This window comes from Lontra canadensis, unplaced genomic scaffold (assembly GCF_010015895.1).
Source record: "Lontra canadensis isolate GAN:19392208 unplaced genomic scaffold, GSC_riverotter_1.0 scaffold13, whole genome shotgun sequence".
Lineage (NCBI taxonomy): Eukaryota > Metazoa > Chordata > Mammalia > Carnivora > Mustelidae > Lontra > Lontra canadensis.
In genome coordinates, this window is record NW_022631007.1 from 26,253,653 (window position 1) to 26,270,364 (window position 16,712).

Here is a 16,712-nt window from a genome sequence, read left to right on the forward strand (position 1 = left end):
ATGCAATAATATTTAAAAAGCTTTAAAATAAATACTTTATGACTTGCTGTTAGTAGATTTAAACATTTTGGTATGAAGGCTATCACTGAGTTCTTACTAAATTCTAAAATACTATTTTTCTAAAGAAAATAAGTATACATATTACTACAAAATGCATATTTCCATAAGCTAGAAGCTAATGAAACATCTGAATATCATTCATTTCTCTTTGGAATTTGGAATTCTCTTCAGCTTCAACAATTAAAATTGTAACTTCTAAAATCACCATCTGCATTTTTTATACAATTTATTGCCCAATTCTCATTTTAAAACCTAATTTATTTCTTCATATTCCTTATGTACATTCATTTGGGCCTGTCTGTTGAAGGGTAATACTTTTTACATATCTATGAATATCAGCCAGCTTACAATAAGTCTTTACAACAGTGATTCTTTTCACAGTAGTTCAAGAGTTCAAGGCATGTTTTGCAATGTCAAAATGCAATGGTTTTGACATTTGTAATATGTTCTTAGGTATAAGAAGAGTCACACTACCAAAAGAAAAGTATAATTAGTATTAGTACTTTGAAAGTCAATCCAAAATCCCCCTTTTTTTTGGAGATATGAATCTAATTTTCTGTATTTAGGACATTTTAAAGCCTCAAATACAGATCAAGTTTGAATAATATTCACCAGCCTAGGTTCAAAAGAGTACAAGAGCTTGACACTAGTGATTGTGGAAACAAACTAGGATTTAATATTTTGGGTCAAACACACCTTATATAAATAGGAAAAATAGAGTTGGATTCTGGAAAATATTTAATTACTTGTCTTTAGCCTACTGAAGGAAATGGAGATACTGGTAAATTTCATTTTATACCTGCCTTAGTTAGACAGAATTTAGGCATGTAGTTACCTCTTCACAAACAAAGTCAATGAACAAGTTTGCACATGGAAGGAAAACTCAACAGAGATATTAAATGAGGGCCCACATGTCTTGCTTCAGATTATCTGGGTTGAAAAATTAAATCAACAGATTGAACACACGGTCTCTTTCACTCTTTTAGAAATACTAGGATGAAAATCTACAGAATTTTTTCCCCTAGGTTCTCTAGTCAATTTGCAGATGTCAAGAAGCATTTTGGAATATTTAATGATCATTTTCTGAGGTTGTAGAAGTGGGACCCTTTTTCTGAAGATACACAGCATGTAAGATATTTTTCTGAAAAATATAAAAATATTTGAGTTGAGGAGCCAACTGCGGGTTAGATTTCAGCTCCAATCTGCCCCTCAAAGGAGAGGACTCATGCAGGACACTATATAGCCTACTCAGTCTGGCGACACTTAGTAGAAGGCCAATTTCCTAATATATTCAGATTCTCAGTGGCACTGTTGACATTCAGGTTCATGTAGCCCATGTACAAATCTTGCAGTTAAAACTGTTAGATCTGCAGAGAAAAGTTTCTTGCACAATAACGGGGACCAGCGGTAAGAAAATACAGTCATATCAGAATATATTAAAATCTAAGATGAGACAGTGTGCCTATCCTCCCAAATGTTGTGTTAATCTATATCTGAATTAAGAAGTACAGGAAGCTTTTAATCGAGGGCGTTTAAAATGGGGATAATTAATTTCCATACAATCTTATTTACAAACCATATGCCATAACAGCTTAATTTAAAAGATGACCAAAGCAAAACAAAGCGATTGTATGAAGCAGCAGAAATAAATTTAGCAATTGCATTAGGAGACAAAAATTTCACATTTTCTGTCCAAAGTCATCATCTTTGAAGCGGAATTTGGCATTAAGGCAAAAGTAGACATTCCTTGTATGTTAGCTAAAAGCTAGAATGTAATTTGACTGGTAGTCTTTTTAAAATGTGAAAGATAATTTTCTCTGCCATTAACAAATCCTCTCTTCATTGTGCCCAAATGAAAAACCACTGGAAAAGGCACAAGACGAAACCTCTCACACGTGGTTATGGCAAATTACAATCTTGCCAGGAAGTTCAATGTGGAGCAAATGTGAACATGGGCTAGAAGAACAGAAATTACAGAGTGACTGGAACTGATGGTATCCGGCAAAGATTTTTTAATGTATCTAAAGAAATGAATGCAGAAGAAAAAGTAATGAGAAACTGAGAAGAGAGAAGAAAATATGCTACTAGCCATGGTCTGAGATTCAAAGGCTAATCGTCTCTCGCTCCCATTCCCAGGCATAAAAAGAACAATCGTTACCGAAAAGGGAGAAACAGAGGCATGAAGTGTCTCATCGTTACTTGCTACTTGCACAAAGAAAGACTACGTTCTCCCAATTCCTAAATTTTATTCAGTACTTCAGTGGTTGCCTACCTAGCTTGACAATTACTTTACAACTTTTCCCTGGTCTGTTTTAGCTCTTCTCATTGACCCCACTAGGAGTGAGCAAAATATTTAGCAGGAAAAAAAAAAGAGAGAGAGAGAGAAGTGAGATTTGATCAACACCATTAAATGATGCATTCTATCAGTGTACATTCAAGGTAGGTTTAGAGGCATGCTAATCATTTTTTAATTAGCAAATGTTGACTGTAGTAGGGTCCTGGGGTGGGAGTCACCACTGCGTTTCCCAATCAGTTCTGCTAATAACAAGCAGTCACGTAACCTTTGATCCTTAGTGTCTCTATCTATAATATATGGAAATTAAATTATAAAACCTCTTACATTCTTTATAATTTCCAAGTTCTGGTTTTTGTTTTTGTCTGTGACACATCTGAAATAACTTAGACCACCAAAGGATTCCCTTTCATTAGAAGGCTAAATATTAGAGTGATTAAGCTAAATGATGTCTAGTTGCTTTTTAAATTAGGGACTAAATATAATTTTGGAAAACAGTAGGGAATAATTTAAAAGGAGGTGAGAAAAATAACAAAACATAAAAGCAAAGCTAGGAGAAAAAAAGAGTGTCAAATATTGAAAATTTGCATTGACATACTTTGAAAAACTGCCTATTATGGAAATTCTATTTAATATTAACATTTTTAATGAAACTTTTATATTGCAACCAACATTTTTTCTTCTGTTTAGAAGAAGCTGTCAGAAGCAAAGGGATGACTGTCATCACTAAATAGTACACAAAGTCCCTGTAGGTATTACCTTATGGAGGGAGCTAATAGAGAGCAGTGTCAAACACAGCAGGAGCATGTTTCATGAAAGAAGGTATTTAGAATATCTTCAAAAACCACAATGACACCATTTTAAGATATGAATTCTTAAATATTTTCAAGTGATTTAAAATGCTATATTTGTAAATTTACTTAAAGTGATGCTTATTGAAATAATCACCCACCATCAACCTGACTCACTTGTTACTGTTACTTTCTCAATTTCCTGATGGGAAATAAAATGTCCATACTTTAAATAAATTTATTGAAACAAAAAACATCTCCAGGGTCCCTGGGTGGCTCAGATGGTTAAGCATCTGCCTTTGGCCCAGGTCATGATCTCAAGGTTCTGGGATCGATCCCCACATTGAGCTCCCTGCTCAGCAAGGAGTCTGATTCTCCCTCTGCCTCTCCCCTCAGCTAGTGCTTTCTCTCTCTCTCAAATGAATAAATAAAATCTTAAAAAAAAAAAAACAAAAAAAACCCTCTCTATATATTTTAAATAAGTAATCAAAAAATATTCCCTGTTAAGAAATTTTAAGTTGAACTTGATATAATGGCAAACGTGGGCTTCCTGCTTTCAGATGATTTCTCAGTAGGTTCCCTGGTATTTCTGCGTAAACTCTAAGACAGCCCTGAGTTTTCTCTGCCCCAGTAAGTCACATGGTGGCAAAATTTCAGCACAGTAGTAGTTTTGTTTAATATTCTACTAAAGTAGAATATTAAGAATAATAAATTCTTATGGAACTTATAACCCAATGAATCTATTGTAGATATTCATTTTAAAATAAAAGCTGATTTTGAAGTCTTCAGACACTGCAACCAGGTTACTATTTTCATACAATCATGGAAATTTAAAATGCAAAGTTAATTGAAAGTATAAAGATGAAAAGCAAGTGCTATGCCTAAAATAGTGCACGACACAGTCATGTTTCACTTAACTTTCAAGTCAGAACATAAATTAAGAATTCTAGATGTGACATGCCAAATATTTTAGACAAAGAAGAAAGCACACAACAGAATTCGTACCAATTACACACTTAAACGTGTAGCTTGAAGGCAACAAGTTCATGCTGTAATATTGACAACACATAATGTTTCTCTTATTTTAAAAAGTGATGCTGCATAGAAACCCCATCACCACTTTATACAGTACTGGCATTTCATAAATAGCAATTTCCCAAGCTTTGTATTATACCCAAAGTCAAAATATTTGAAAGGAGCAAAGAACACTGACACATTGAGCCTAAGAATATTTTTTGCTTATCACACAATTCAAAAGAAATAAATATTACACAATGACACTCCATCAAAAACAAATAATATGAAGTTTAACAGGATAGGTATATACAATAAATTTATGCTCTAAACTTTATCCTGTTCTTGTGAGCATTTTCTATTTATAATCATGTTGAGAGTTAAGAAAAATTAGAACTTTTATCTTTTTTATCATTTTTGTTAACCTCTTTTCTTAAGAAGTGTGTTTGGTAATTAAGATGTAAGACCAGTCAGTTAGAAGCTACAGTAAACTAACATGAAAACAAGAAAAACATCTCAAAATGTACAAATTTCTCTAGAATAAAAGTTGAACCAATAAAAATATGCAGTTCTATTTGGACACACCCAAATAAATTATAAAACATAATGTAGAGGAAAATGGAAATGTTAAAACATTCTCTAAACACTGAAATAAGTATATTCACCCAACATAAGTGAATAAAACAGGAAATATTATTCTTATTTATTTCAACAGCCATTTAACTATAATACAACCATAGTAAATAAATAATTTCATTTTCATATATTCAAATACAACCTATAAGAAATCAGATCACCCCTTCACATAAGCTCTTTTTAAAATCCTTTCCCATATGCATTTTAAAAAACTGATTATATAATTAGATTGTCTTCACTGGCCCATTAGATATACCTTGTAAATGTTTTGCAAATTGAAAATAACTTCCAGAACCCACTATCATATGGAACTCAAGACTTCCTACATTGTCAATTTATTTCCTTCTCACAAACCAATACCTACATCATTATTCCCATTTCCTAATGAGTCTCTAAAATCCCTGAGGGCAGAACCTATGATGCATCTGTTCTCTACTGACCCCAATATTATGGCAATGAAGATATGGGGTCCCCTATCTTATTTAATGAATGGATGACTGCCTGAAAGAGAGTACCACAGCTATCAGATATTTGCCCTTGATTATCTTCATTCCAATCAAATGAAGGTGGGTTCAGTAAAGTATTTCCATAGTGAAATGAACTATAATCACTAGATTGTGCTCTGCACGAAAATACATAGCTATATCCTTTTGAACACTGTTACCTAAGCTATGTTTTGTAGAACACTAAAATGTGGGATAGTAAAAAGGTTTTCCCTCCTCTTAATAAAAGGATTCCATGATCAAATAATTTGGGAAATCTAATTAAAAGAAGCTCCCACAACATTTCTTTATTGCTAGATTCCTCAAAGTACATGATATGCTAATGTATACTATCACTGTTTAAGAATCTATCAAAGAATGCTTTTGGTCTTGGAACGTCTCAACAGAAGATTGTTCTAAGAATAGGAGCTTAGGAAACAGTGTTGTAGAACAACAAAAGATACCATGTTAAATCTCCTTTACCCAAGTAGAATTACAGATTTGAAAGAAAGATTCAGTGTTCCAAGTATTATTCAGAATTCATCACTTCTGTCTCCACAGGAAGTAGAATAAAAGCAAGAGTACCATGAGCCTTCTTTTGCATCCACTTGCTCATTTTGAAAAGGTAGGGAAATAGCTATTTACAGTTACTGAAGAGTTCTCTTATTTTTTCTCAAAATATTTTCTACTTCCTCCTCCCTCTACTTCCTATATATTCTTTCTAAGCGTGTATGTACAAAAGTAGTGGGAACCTCTGAAATAAATCTTAAGGACCCCTCCTAACAATGCATCTTTATACCTGATTAATCTCTGGAAGTATTCAGAAAACCTTAATATTTATCTCACAAATAGTCAGACTATGAAATTTCTATGAGGAAAACGTCAAGGGATATTGTCCTCAGAGTTCATGCAGGCCCATTATGATTGTGCAGAGTGACCCAGTTGGTCTTCTGTTTGACTAAACCATGAATACCATCATGAAAGCTGTTGTTTCTGCATAAGGAGAAAAGTACTATATGGGAATTAATGGGAAAGCAGGAAGTTAGCTAAGTCTACACTGTGGGTTATCACAAGATTTAGACCTAGTGCCAGCTCCACCACTGGTTATGTGACTTTCAGGAAGTCTCAATATCCAAGCTGTCCGATGTCTCATTTGTAAATAGGAGGAAGTAGCAATCATAGTGGCTTTCATACTGCTTTGGGGGCTGCTGTGGTAGTGGGTTATGAAGAACAGGATAGCAGGTAGAAAGGAGGCCAAGCCAGTGGCTACTGGGACCTCAGTTCTATCTTCCAACTGAATGGCTCCCCTTTTAAGTGTTTTAGACACTGAAGTTCAGGGCAATATGTAATTTTTTTCAAAGACCCTTCTTAAGTTAAAAAAAGAAAAGAAAAGAAAAGAAAACAGCAGATTATATAATCTAAACTTCTGCTGAGATATAACTTGCTCTAGTTCACACTTTTAATGAAGGTGTTTTCATCTCAGAAAAAAAAAAGCTTTTACATTTCCTTTTCTTCATTCATGTGTTCTTGATTCAAGTAAAATAAAATCTTAATGACTTGTATTAGTTTTATATAGCTTATTTTATATTTCTGCAATATCTCTCTTATTAAATAAAAAGATGAACTGATGTGGTGCTTTTCAAAAGAAAATTAAAGACAACACAGAGATGGGATGAAGTCAATTCCTGCCCATGCTTGACTTCAGAGTTATTTTTTCCATGCTGCCTTTGGGCCCTTAAATACTGTACTGCATTATCTTTGAGGTAGAACAACAACCAAAAAAAGGCAAAAACATTCACATAAAGAGGGAAAATGAGAAAAAAAAAAAGCTGTAAGAGATTTCTTTTTAACAGAATCATCATTAGGCTTTGCAGTCTTCTTTGCCACAAAGTTGAGAGATAGTCTTCTTAATACGAAGGGCCGTTAGGCGGGCTGCCCCATTGGCATACCAACATTCCCGCATTATTCTCCCCATGACTCGGAGGGCCTTTAAGAGAGAAAATATCAAACACTTTAGCTAGTCACACAAACACAGTCCAAGAGAAGCATAACCACAAACCCAGGAATTGATGCTAAGCTCTGATGAAGAAATAGTAAATTTAAAACGGTATCAGAAGATCAGGACCAAACCTCTTTAAAAATCCAGTCAACACACACACATTAACCTTATGGAGACTAACTTTTAATTGAAAATTCGATCCACTGATTTCTGGGAATATGGTAGAGTAGCTCTCTTTTAAAATCTTCTGAGAAGGGACATGAAAGACAAAAAGGCATACAGGATGAGTTGCAAATTCCTTGATCTGGATATTAAGTACATACATGCATACTCTTTTTGTTATTCATTGAGCTGCATATTAAGATTTGTGCATTTGAACATTTAATTTATGCCATAATAAAATAATGACCTGGGTGTAAATATCAAAAATTTGAATCAAAAAATAGTATAAGTGAACTGCTAAACAAATAAGATAAATACTCAGACTGGAAAACAATCAGAGAACACAGGAATCCGGAGATGGAAGAAATCACTGAACCAGGCGTCCACTCTGGTAACATCTGCTGATCTCACAGTCTAGAATTTCAGAATTGATGAACAACATGGGAAAGACAGGAAACACAGCCAAAACACACAGGAAGTATCAGGTCAAGTTGTTTCCAAAGTCCTGAATATACAGTTGAATCAGTCTTATAAGGAATTTTGTAAAGAATATTATCTAAATCTTGACTCTTGGTAAGAAAAAAAATCAAGCGCAGGCCTTAAAATTCTACAATAAGCCTAAGCTCAAAACAAAAAGTCACAAGGCAGTAGAAAATAAAGTATCATAAGCAAGAATCTATTGAAACAACAAACAGTAAAATCAAATCCATCAAAACATTAGATGCTAGAATTGATGCCCTAGAAGAATTAATGTCCTAGAATGACACATGAAGAGATGCTCAACATCACTACTCATCACTTCTAGGTCCTTCTAAAAAATCTATTTAAATAAAATACATTTAAAGAATGCACATTAGGAAATCAGAAAATGATCTTAGAAGGAAGCTCTGAGAGGCAAAAAGGAATGTTGAACAAAGAAAATGATAAATATCTTCTTAAGTTTAAATAAGTAATAGTGGTATAAAATTGCACTAGTATCTAATACGTAGGATTAATACAGAATAAAACAGAACTAAAATATTGGATTAAAATGGACAAAAATTGCTTTTATCAGCAATGTACAAAATCGATCACATAAAAAATGACTATGTTAGTTCTATTCTAGGAATGTATGATTGGTTTAACAGTGGAAAATTTATAAACGCAATTTATCACATTAAGAGACAAAACTAGAAAGGCTATATCATTACCTCATAGGTAGGAAAAAAGCTTTTATCAAACAAAGTCAGTTTTTATTTAACGTGATTAAAGTTTTGACAAACAAAACCTACAACAAACAGCATACTCAAAGGAGAAATGTACAAAATTTTAAGGAGTAAAACATGGATATCCATTACCAATTTTTAAGCAACACTATACTGGAAGTCCTAGAAACTCAAGAAGAAGTAAAGAAAAGGCTTAAGAATTCGTCCCATAACTCTCATTATTTGGAGATATGATCATCTATGTGGACACCCCAAAAGAATCTACAGTTTTATACTCTAAGACATTTTCCCCCCACACATGCATATATATATACACATATATGTATATATACATATATGTATATATATCAGCATTGTTTAAAAAATATTAAAATCACACATAAGACAATCAACAATAAGAAAAAAAATTGTATTCTACTCATATAATGGACTACTGCACTGATATGAGCATGAACAGATTATAGCTACATATATAAATCAAAGTGAATAGAAATTAAGAAGAATATCTACAGTAAGTTTCAATAATATGTTTCACAGGGCGCCTGGGTGCTCAGTTGGTTAAGTGACTGCCTTCGGCTCAAGTCATGATCTTGGAGTCCTGGGATCAAGTCCTGCATCGGGCTCCCTGCTCAGCAGGGAGTCTGCTTCTCCCTCTGACCTTCCTCCTCCTCATGCTCTCTCTCTCTCTCTCTCTCTCATTCTCTTTCTCTCTCTCAAATAAATAAATTTTTTTAAAAATCTAAAAAAAAAAATATGTTTCACAATTACAAAAAAGTAAACAATATATTTTTAGCATGAGTATATATATATATTTATATATACATATTTATACATAAATATATATATTTTTTTTCTCCTAAAGAAAAACAAAGCAATAATAAATAATCACTATTACTAATCTATAGTAATCTCTCAGAGCAGTATGGGACCTTTGTTCTATTTTTTAAACTTAGTAGTGAATTCACTGACTGCCACTTTATTATTATGCTTAAATGTTATATATATGTTTCATATTCTTTCATATACATAAATTTATTATCAATAGAAATAATTTAATTTAATTTCAATTTGGTTATAAATATTTCAAATTCTGCTTCTAAAATAAGTATGTAAGTAAGATATCTATACAAAATAGAAACATCAAGACATAATTCCTCCCTTAAATAGAAAAAGAATTGTATGAAACATGAAGGAGAGGGGAAATGAGGAGAAAAAGTATTGTATGAAATAACCCTTATGATGAAGTCCAGCTAAAAAATGTCACTATAAAAAGACCTGAAATATTACAATTACATATGGTAGAATATAACAGTAATGATGGGGTTGAGGGAGAGTAAAGCCAAAAAACAGTTGTGGAATTAGTCAGATGGTTTGCAGTCTTTCCCTCTTCTTCCCCTCCTTCCTGCGGGAACTAGAAAAGTCTCTCGCTTCACGTAAGGCAGAACAAGCACTGGGATAAACAATCTATGCCTATGACATGATGCTTACTGGATGCATGGTTGGAGATGAGGAGATAACAGTGGTCTCTGCCATGAGGAAGCTTTTCTGATTTAAAAACAGAAGCTCAAACTTTGGCAAATGTACGAACTGTAAAGATGATCGAAATTGCAACACTTGCATGGACACTGACGACCAAACCTGTCTGTGCTCCTACAGTTACCAGTCTCCTTGCAGGCAGATCGGGCCGTGTGACTGACTCTGGTTTGTGAATCATGAGCGGAAGTGAGGTGAGTCACCTGAAGCCAAAGCATTAAAAGCCATGGGTGACCCTCCAGCTCCTCTCTTTTCCTGACCTAGACACTTGGAAACTGTGTTGAGATAGCAGCACCCCGAGATCAAAGTTACCTGGATCACTGAATCACCACAGAGAGCACAGCTGCCTGACCCATAGGGGACTGTCCATAGCAAGAAACAGTCTTGTGTAAAGTCACTGGGATACGTGTTGCTGCCACTTATCTTGGTGTTCTGTGTACATATGGCTGAAAGGAATAAAATCTTTTTGAAGACTGATACAAGGACATATACTTATACATGTGGAATGAACTGGATGCCTAGATGAAGACAGTAGAACTGTATGGTCTCTGAAAATCGTCCCGATACTTACCTCAAAATTATAACAGATAAAACATATGTAAGAACACAGCCTGGGGCACCTGGGGTGCTAGGTGGCTCAGTTAAGTGTCAGACTCTTGATTTTCGCTCAGGTCATGATCTCAAGGTCAAGACATCAAACCTTGCACTGAGCTCCACACTGGGCACGGAGCCTACTTGAGATTCTCTCTGTCCCTCTCCCTCTGCCCCTTTCCCGAAACCCTGCCCCACTCCATTCCCAGCCAAAAAGGAACACAGACTTACTTCACAGCTTTGCCACTGGTTTGGGATACTTGGCCGAAACTTCTGGTCACAAACAACCTTCCTCATTTCCTCTATTGAAGGATCTGAAGGCACCATGTCATAATAAGGCAACTGGTACTCCTCAACAATTCCTATAAGAAATTTGCATAATAAATTTCCCAGTGTGAATAATAAACAAAGATGCTTATTTCAAAAAGAATACCAGTTAAGTCCTCTAGGCACAAGTGGCACTCTGAGAAACTGGAAAGTCAGGTTTATGAAAATTCTATATCACTATAAGACTAAGGATATAAATAAAGCACTCAGATGAACAATTATTGCATAAGTTCTAAAATATATATTATGAAAGTTTACATAATCTTGAAAATTATATACATTTTATATAAAACATAAAATTATATCCATTTTATAAAAATATAATTTACACAATTACATAAAATTATACAATTTTGTATAAACAAATTGCATGTATATAATTTTAATAATTATATAAAATATAATTGTATATTATAAAAATTATGTGAATACTGATTTATATAAAATACCATTGTACAATTCAAAAGTAATCGCCTAACTGTAAAATTTATAGCATGGTCCCATTTGGGAATGAAGTATGTTTCTCCATTAAATACCTTTTCAAAAAAGGATAGTTTTCACTTTTTGAAAATTGATAGGCAATCTTTCAAAAGTTGAGTTTCTTACATTTGGATTTTGGGAGTATTGTACCAGAGAATGTGCCAAAGAAGCAGCAAAGGTACTGAAGATGGACAGTTCAACATGAAGGTTCATATTAAAGAGTCTCAAAAAGAAAGATCTGAACTTAATTATCAGAATATTACCTGGACTTGAGAATGTCTTCATAAAATTGTTTTAATTAACAGTGCTTTCAGTTTAAAATATTTAATTTTAATTAAATTAATTAAAATACTTAAATTAAACTAATATTATGTTATTTCAACAGTTAAAGAAAATGTAAGGACAATGACCAAAAAGCAAATCTAGAAGAATATTAATATGAAATTTAAAAAATTTATTACAAACATGTTTCAATCTTGCTATTCACCATGCACTGTCTTAAACCCTTTACATGTTTTAATGATTCCTCAAAACCACTGACTAAAAGAGGTAGCATATTATCCCTACTTTACAGAATGAGGAAACTGAGGCACAAAGAGTCATCAGTTTGCTCAAAGTCAAAGAGCTAGTAAGTGGCAGGTCTGGAACTCGATCCCAGGCTCGAGGATTCCACTATAACTTTATTGCTGCTATAAACAGCTTCATTTTCCTGAATGGTTTACTAACTTATTTATGAATAAAAAGGGGGAAAGTATGTTTTCTCATTTACTAACTTATTTGTGAATATAAAGGGGGAAAGTATGTTTTCTCATTCAAAATCCTTGTAAGTTTAAAAACTTTTTTTTAACCCATTTTTTAAAAAAAAATGAAATTGGTATAAGGGAAAGTTATATCAACCCAAAATACAAAAACTGACAGTTGTCTGATAATGACAGCTCTTTTAGTGAACATTTACTCTGTCCTATGCTCTGTACTAATTAATTAATCAAATGAATCCGTTAAATCCTCAAAACCCAAGGGATCAGTTTTATTACTCATTTTACAGATGAGGGAAATGAGACCAGGTAACTTGCCTAAAGTCAGACATTTAGGAATTTGCTAAACCACGGCTTAGTGTTATGTCGGTCTCACTGGAAAGTGAAACCCTAATCAGTTTTCTACCAGGAGTTAACTTTTCTCCACAGATGCCACAACTTCACAGACTGCATTTGTAGGGTTTCATCCTTTCAAACTCTTCCTCCTCTCATTATTAATCTCTAAACAGCTAGGAACAGTAGAGTCAGGAAGTTAGTCTTCCTCTCCACCTCTGCCCTCCACTTTCTCCCTTCCACATTCATTATCATAAGGAAAAAGCAACAACAGTAACAAAAAGCATACAAACAGGGCGCCTGGGTGGCTCAGTGGGTTAAGCCTCTGCCTTCGCCTCAGGTCATGATCTCAGGGTCCTGGGATTGAGCCCCGCATCGGGCTCTCTGCTCGGCAGGGAGCCTGCTTCCTCCTCTCTCTCTCTCTCTGCTTGCCTCTCTGCCTACTTGTGATCTCTGTCAGATAAATAAATAAAATCTTAAAAAAAAAAAAGCATACAAACAAAAACGGGAAAAACCTGAAAACTAGAAGACATCAAGTCCTGTGGCTTTTGGTAAATCATTTAACATCTTTGGGTTCAATTTCTGGTAGAAAGTAGGGATACAGCTAACTACACACAAACTCAAGAAAATTTTCAAGTGCTTCGCAAAGTATCATTAAGAAAATCAGAATTATCAGGAGAACTGTCACCCCCACCTGAGCAGTAATCATAATACAAAATCATCATTATATGTAGGGTGCTCCACTCTTGCCACTGGAAAGATAACACCAAAGGGCATTCTCTTAAATATTAAAAAAATGATTCAAAAAATACATAGAAAAAAATATCTTGTATTCAGAGCATTGAGAAAAGACAGATACGAAGAGTATCTCCAACATCTTACCTCCAACTGAACACCTTCGGGCTATTTCCCAATAAACCAGACCAAGAGAATAGATGTCAGCTCGTTTGAAAGACTCAAAGATATTCACATTCATTGTATCATCCAGCATTTCAGGAGCCATATACCTTAAAAAAACATGCACATTCCGGATCCTCTGTATGACTTTATAGCAATCCAGTAAAATACAACCTTAATAAATCCCCACATAAAATATAAATTAATAGCTTACATCAATTTTAAAAGTAGATCCAAGCCACTGTAATAAATTAAATTTATGTAATATAGCTATTGACTGAACTATAATTTTAAAAACATTTTAAATAAAACTAGAGGTCATTCTACTCAGCATATCAAAGCACAGGTGCCAGGAGCCAAATACTTGCAAAGGACAAGCTAGAGGGAAATTCAGTAAGCAAAGCATTCAATAGGAGAGATGGAACTCAACCTCCACCAACAAACGTTGCCATGGAAAACCCGTTAGGGCAAAGAGCATCTCTTAATCATCATGGTGGGCCCAGGACTCTAACACAGTGCTTAGCAGCATTCCATAAATACCTTCTCTGAATGAACAATTCTAATTCTACTATAAATTGGCTTCCAGAAATATATATACCTTATATAGTGGCTACAAGAAAATGACAGCCTTGTTCAAATAAGACTAAACCAAAGAAATCTACAGCCCATGGGACCTGATGGAGTCTAGCTGTCTTAGGAGAATTCTACGATTTTCCAGAGTATTAAGATGAGGATGCAAAACCCTCCCAAACTCTTAAAAGTTTTAGAACCTCTGAAGGAGTCCAGGGGTGGGGGGTGAGGGGTGTCTGTGATGGGGAGACATTCCGATGGGCAAGCTGAAGTTTACTTTTTATAGGGGAAAGAAGAGAAGTCCCATAGGGCTGCCCGGCTTGAATAAACTGCCCTGAAAGTGTTCCTGGGGTGTCATTAAATTGTCCTAGGGAACCAAGAGAAGGGCTCAGAGGTTTGGGCTTGGAATCTCAAACATGGCTTGGAGGTCAACTATACCAGAAATCCCCTATTCCAAAAAGCCTTTGACAACTCCAGGAAAATGTTTTCATGTTTTCTGACTTCAAGTTCAAGAACCCAGGACTTATGTCAAAGTAGCATGAGCTTGATATTCAAATAAAAGGAAATGGAAGTACACTGGCCATAGGACCACAGGCTGGCCAGAACAAGAAACCGCCAGAAATCCCATTACTAATGGGCCTGTGGTAATATATATGTCATATGTTCTGTTTCTCTCATATTTGTTCTGAACCCTCAAAAATTCTGTTCTTTGAATGTGGGACTTGTGTCCAAACTCCTACTACCTCAATATACATCAATTTGGGAGACTCAAGAATAAGTACAATTATAGTAAATACAAAACTGTTACATATTCTTCAATACGAAGGGAGTACAGTAGCACATGTATGTATTTATGTAGAGTCCCTCGCTTATCTTGCTCAACACATTGACTGTATCTATTGTTTAGAACATTGAACAAAAAGAACTAGCCCTGAGTTTCAGTTCACTTACGAGGATAAAGGCTTTGGGGCAGCTATATACTGATGACATGTTTTTTCTCTCCTAGCCATGGGAAAATGTATTTCCGGAAACTGGCCCACTCAAAATAATGTATCACTGTCTCTTCCACCATCCATCTCTACTGGATTCCCCACCCAGAGAGCTACTGTCTGTATGACTAAAATGCCAACTGTCCTTGCTTTATAACCATTCTCTCACTGACTTCTCAATGACCCAGAGAAGACTCCTTGCTTTCCTCAGCCTAATGATTTTCCATTTGGACTCCCACCTTCACCCTCAAAACACCCACACACTCACCCCAGGATTTCATGTTTATGGGGCGGTCATATGTCTGAGTGTGCCACCAAAGTTAGTGATCTTACCTTTTGGTTCCCACTTTAGGATTCTGAGGTATGTCAATTGTGTTCAGTACTGAATCATGCTTCACAGCCAGCCCTAAGTCTGCTATGGCACATGTTTCGCATTTTTTCACTAAGATATTCTTTGATTTTATATCTCGATGAGCAATAGCAGGTTTACCTATGAAGCAGAAGAAAAGAATACACATTTTTTTTTCTTTTTTGTTGTTGTTGTTGTTACCAAAGGCTGACTCTCCCTAAAAGGAATCACATTGAACACCTGGCTCAAAAGTCACCTCCAAAAATAGGTCTTCCCTGACCACACATTCCACATCCCCTGTCAGTCTCCACAGAGTACGCCATTTTGCCTTCTTCATAACCCTTATTACTCCCTAAACTATACTGTTCATTCACATGTGTGTTTGATTATCCGTCTCTCCCAGCTAGACTGTAAGCTCCCTAAGGGCAGTGCCTGTGTGTTATTCATCAGCCTTCAGCATGTCACTGATGCTTAGTACACTAGGTGGCACTTAGTAGCCTCTAGTACATTTTTGTTGAATGAACAGGGAAAGAATTAGCATTGCTACATCCACATAAGAACATAGCAAATATTCTCTTACAAAACAAGTCTCAAACTTTTACTACCTTAGACTAGCAGTTCTCAGAAGTGACCCCCAAATCCCTGGGAGTCTTTGATACTCTTTTCCAAATACATAGCTGTGGGATATTAACTTTTCTGCACATATTTCAACCAAAACATAAAGGAACAACTGAATGAAGAGCATGCATGAAAATCTATGCATTAAGTCAGACATTAAAGAGATTTGCAAAAATATAAAAATGAAACCATATTTTCACTAGATTGGTTTTTGTATTATTGAAAAAATAAAAATTTTTGAAACTTGTTTAATAATTATTATTAAGTAAATTAATAAATACTTTAACTTTTTTTCAATTTTAGTTTTTAAAAGAGTAAATATTAATAGAATGAAAATACACAAAAACCGCTGGGGTCCTCAATAATTTTTAAGAGTTTAAGGGATCATAAATCCAAATTTGGGAACCACTGCCCTGACTGAACTAATGACTTTCTAGAGCAAATTCACTACTAACTCAATAAATAGAAAAGACAGTGGGAATCATTTGACCTTTAAGTACTTTACATGTAAATATTTATTTCAAGATCTTATTACCATCTCCAATTATTTTAGCTATCAAAAGTAAATATTTTAAATTAGTTATATTCTCTGAACATAGAGCATTTGCCACCAAAGCACGATCTCCCA

General features: G+C 34.7%; 1 protein-coding gene across 2 annotated transcripts in view; it reads right to left on the reverse strand.

Annotated features, from left to right (window-relative positions):
• Positions 1–6,671: 6,671 nt before the first annotated feature.
• Positions 6,672–16,712, reverse strand: part of ACVR1C (activin A receptor type 1C) — a 71,052-nt gene continuing 61,011 nt past the window's right edge. For both annotated transcript variants that reach the window (XM_032857853.1, XM_032857854.1), the window contains exons 6-9: positions 15,451–15,607; positions 13,544–13,668; positions 10,998–11,128; positions 6,672–7,263 (exon numbers count right to left, since the gene is read on the reverse strand). In XM_032857853.1, coding sequence (XP_032713744.1) covers positions 7,138–7,263; positions 10,998–11,128; positions 13,544–13,668; positions 15,451–15,607 — 539 coding nt within the window. In that variant the 3' untranslated portion in view covers positions 6,672–7,137. The remainder of the gene's footprint in view (positions 7,264–10,997; positions 11,129–13,543; positions 13,669–15,450; positions 15,608–16,712) is intronic.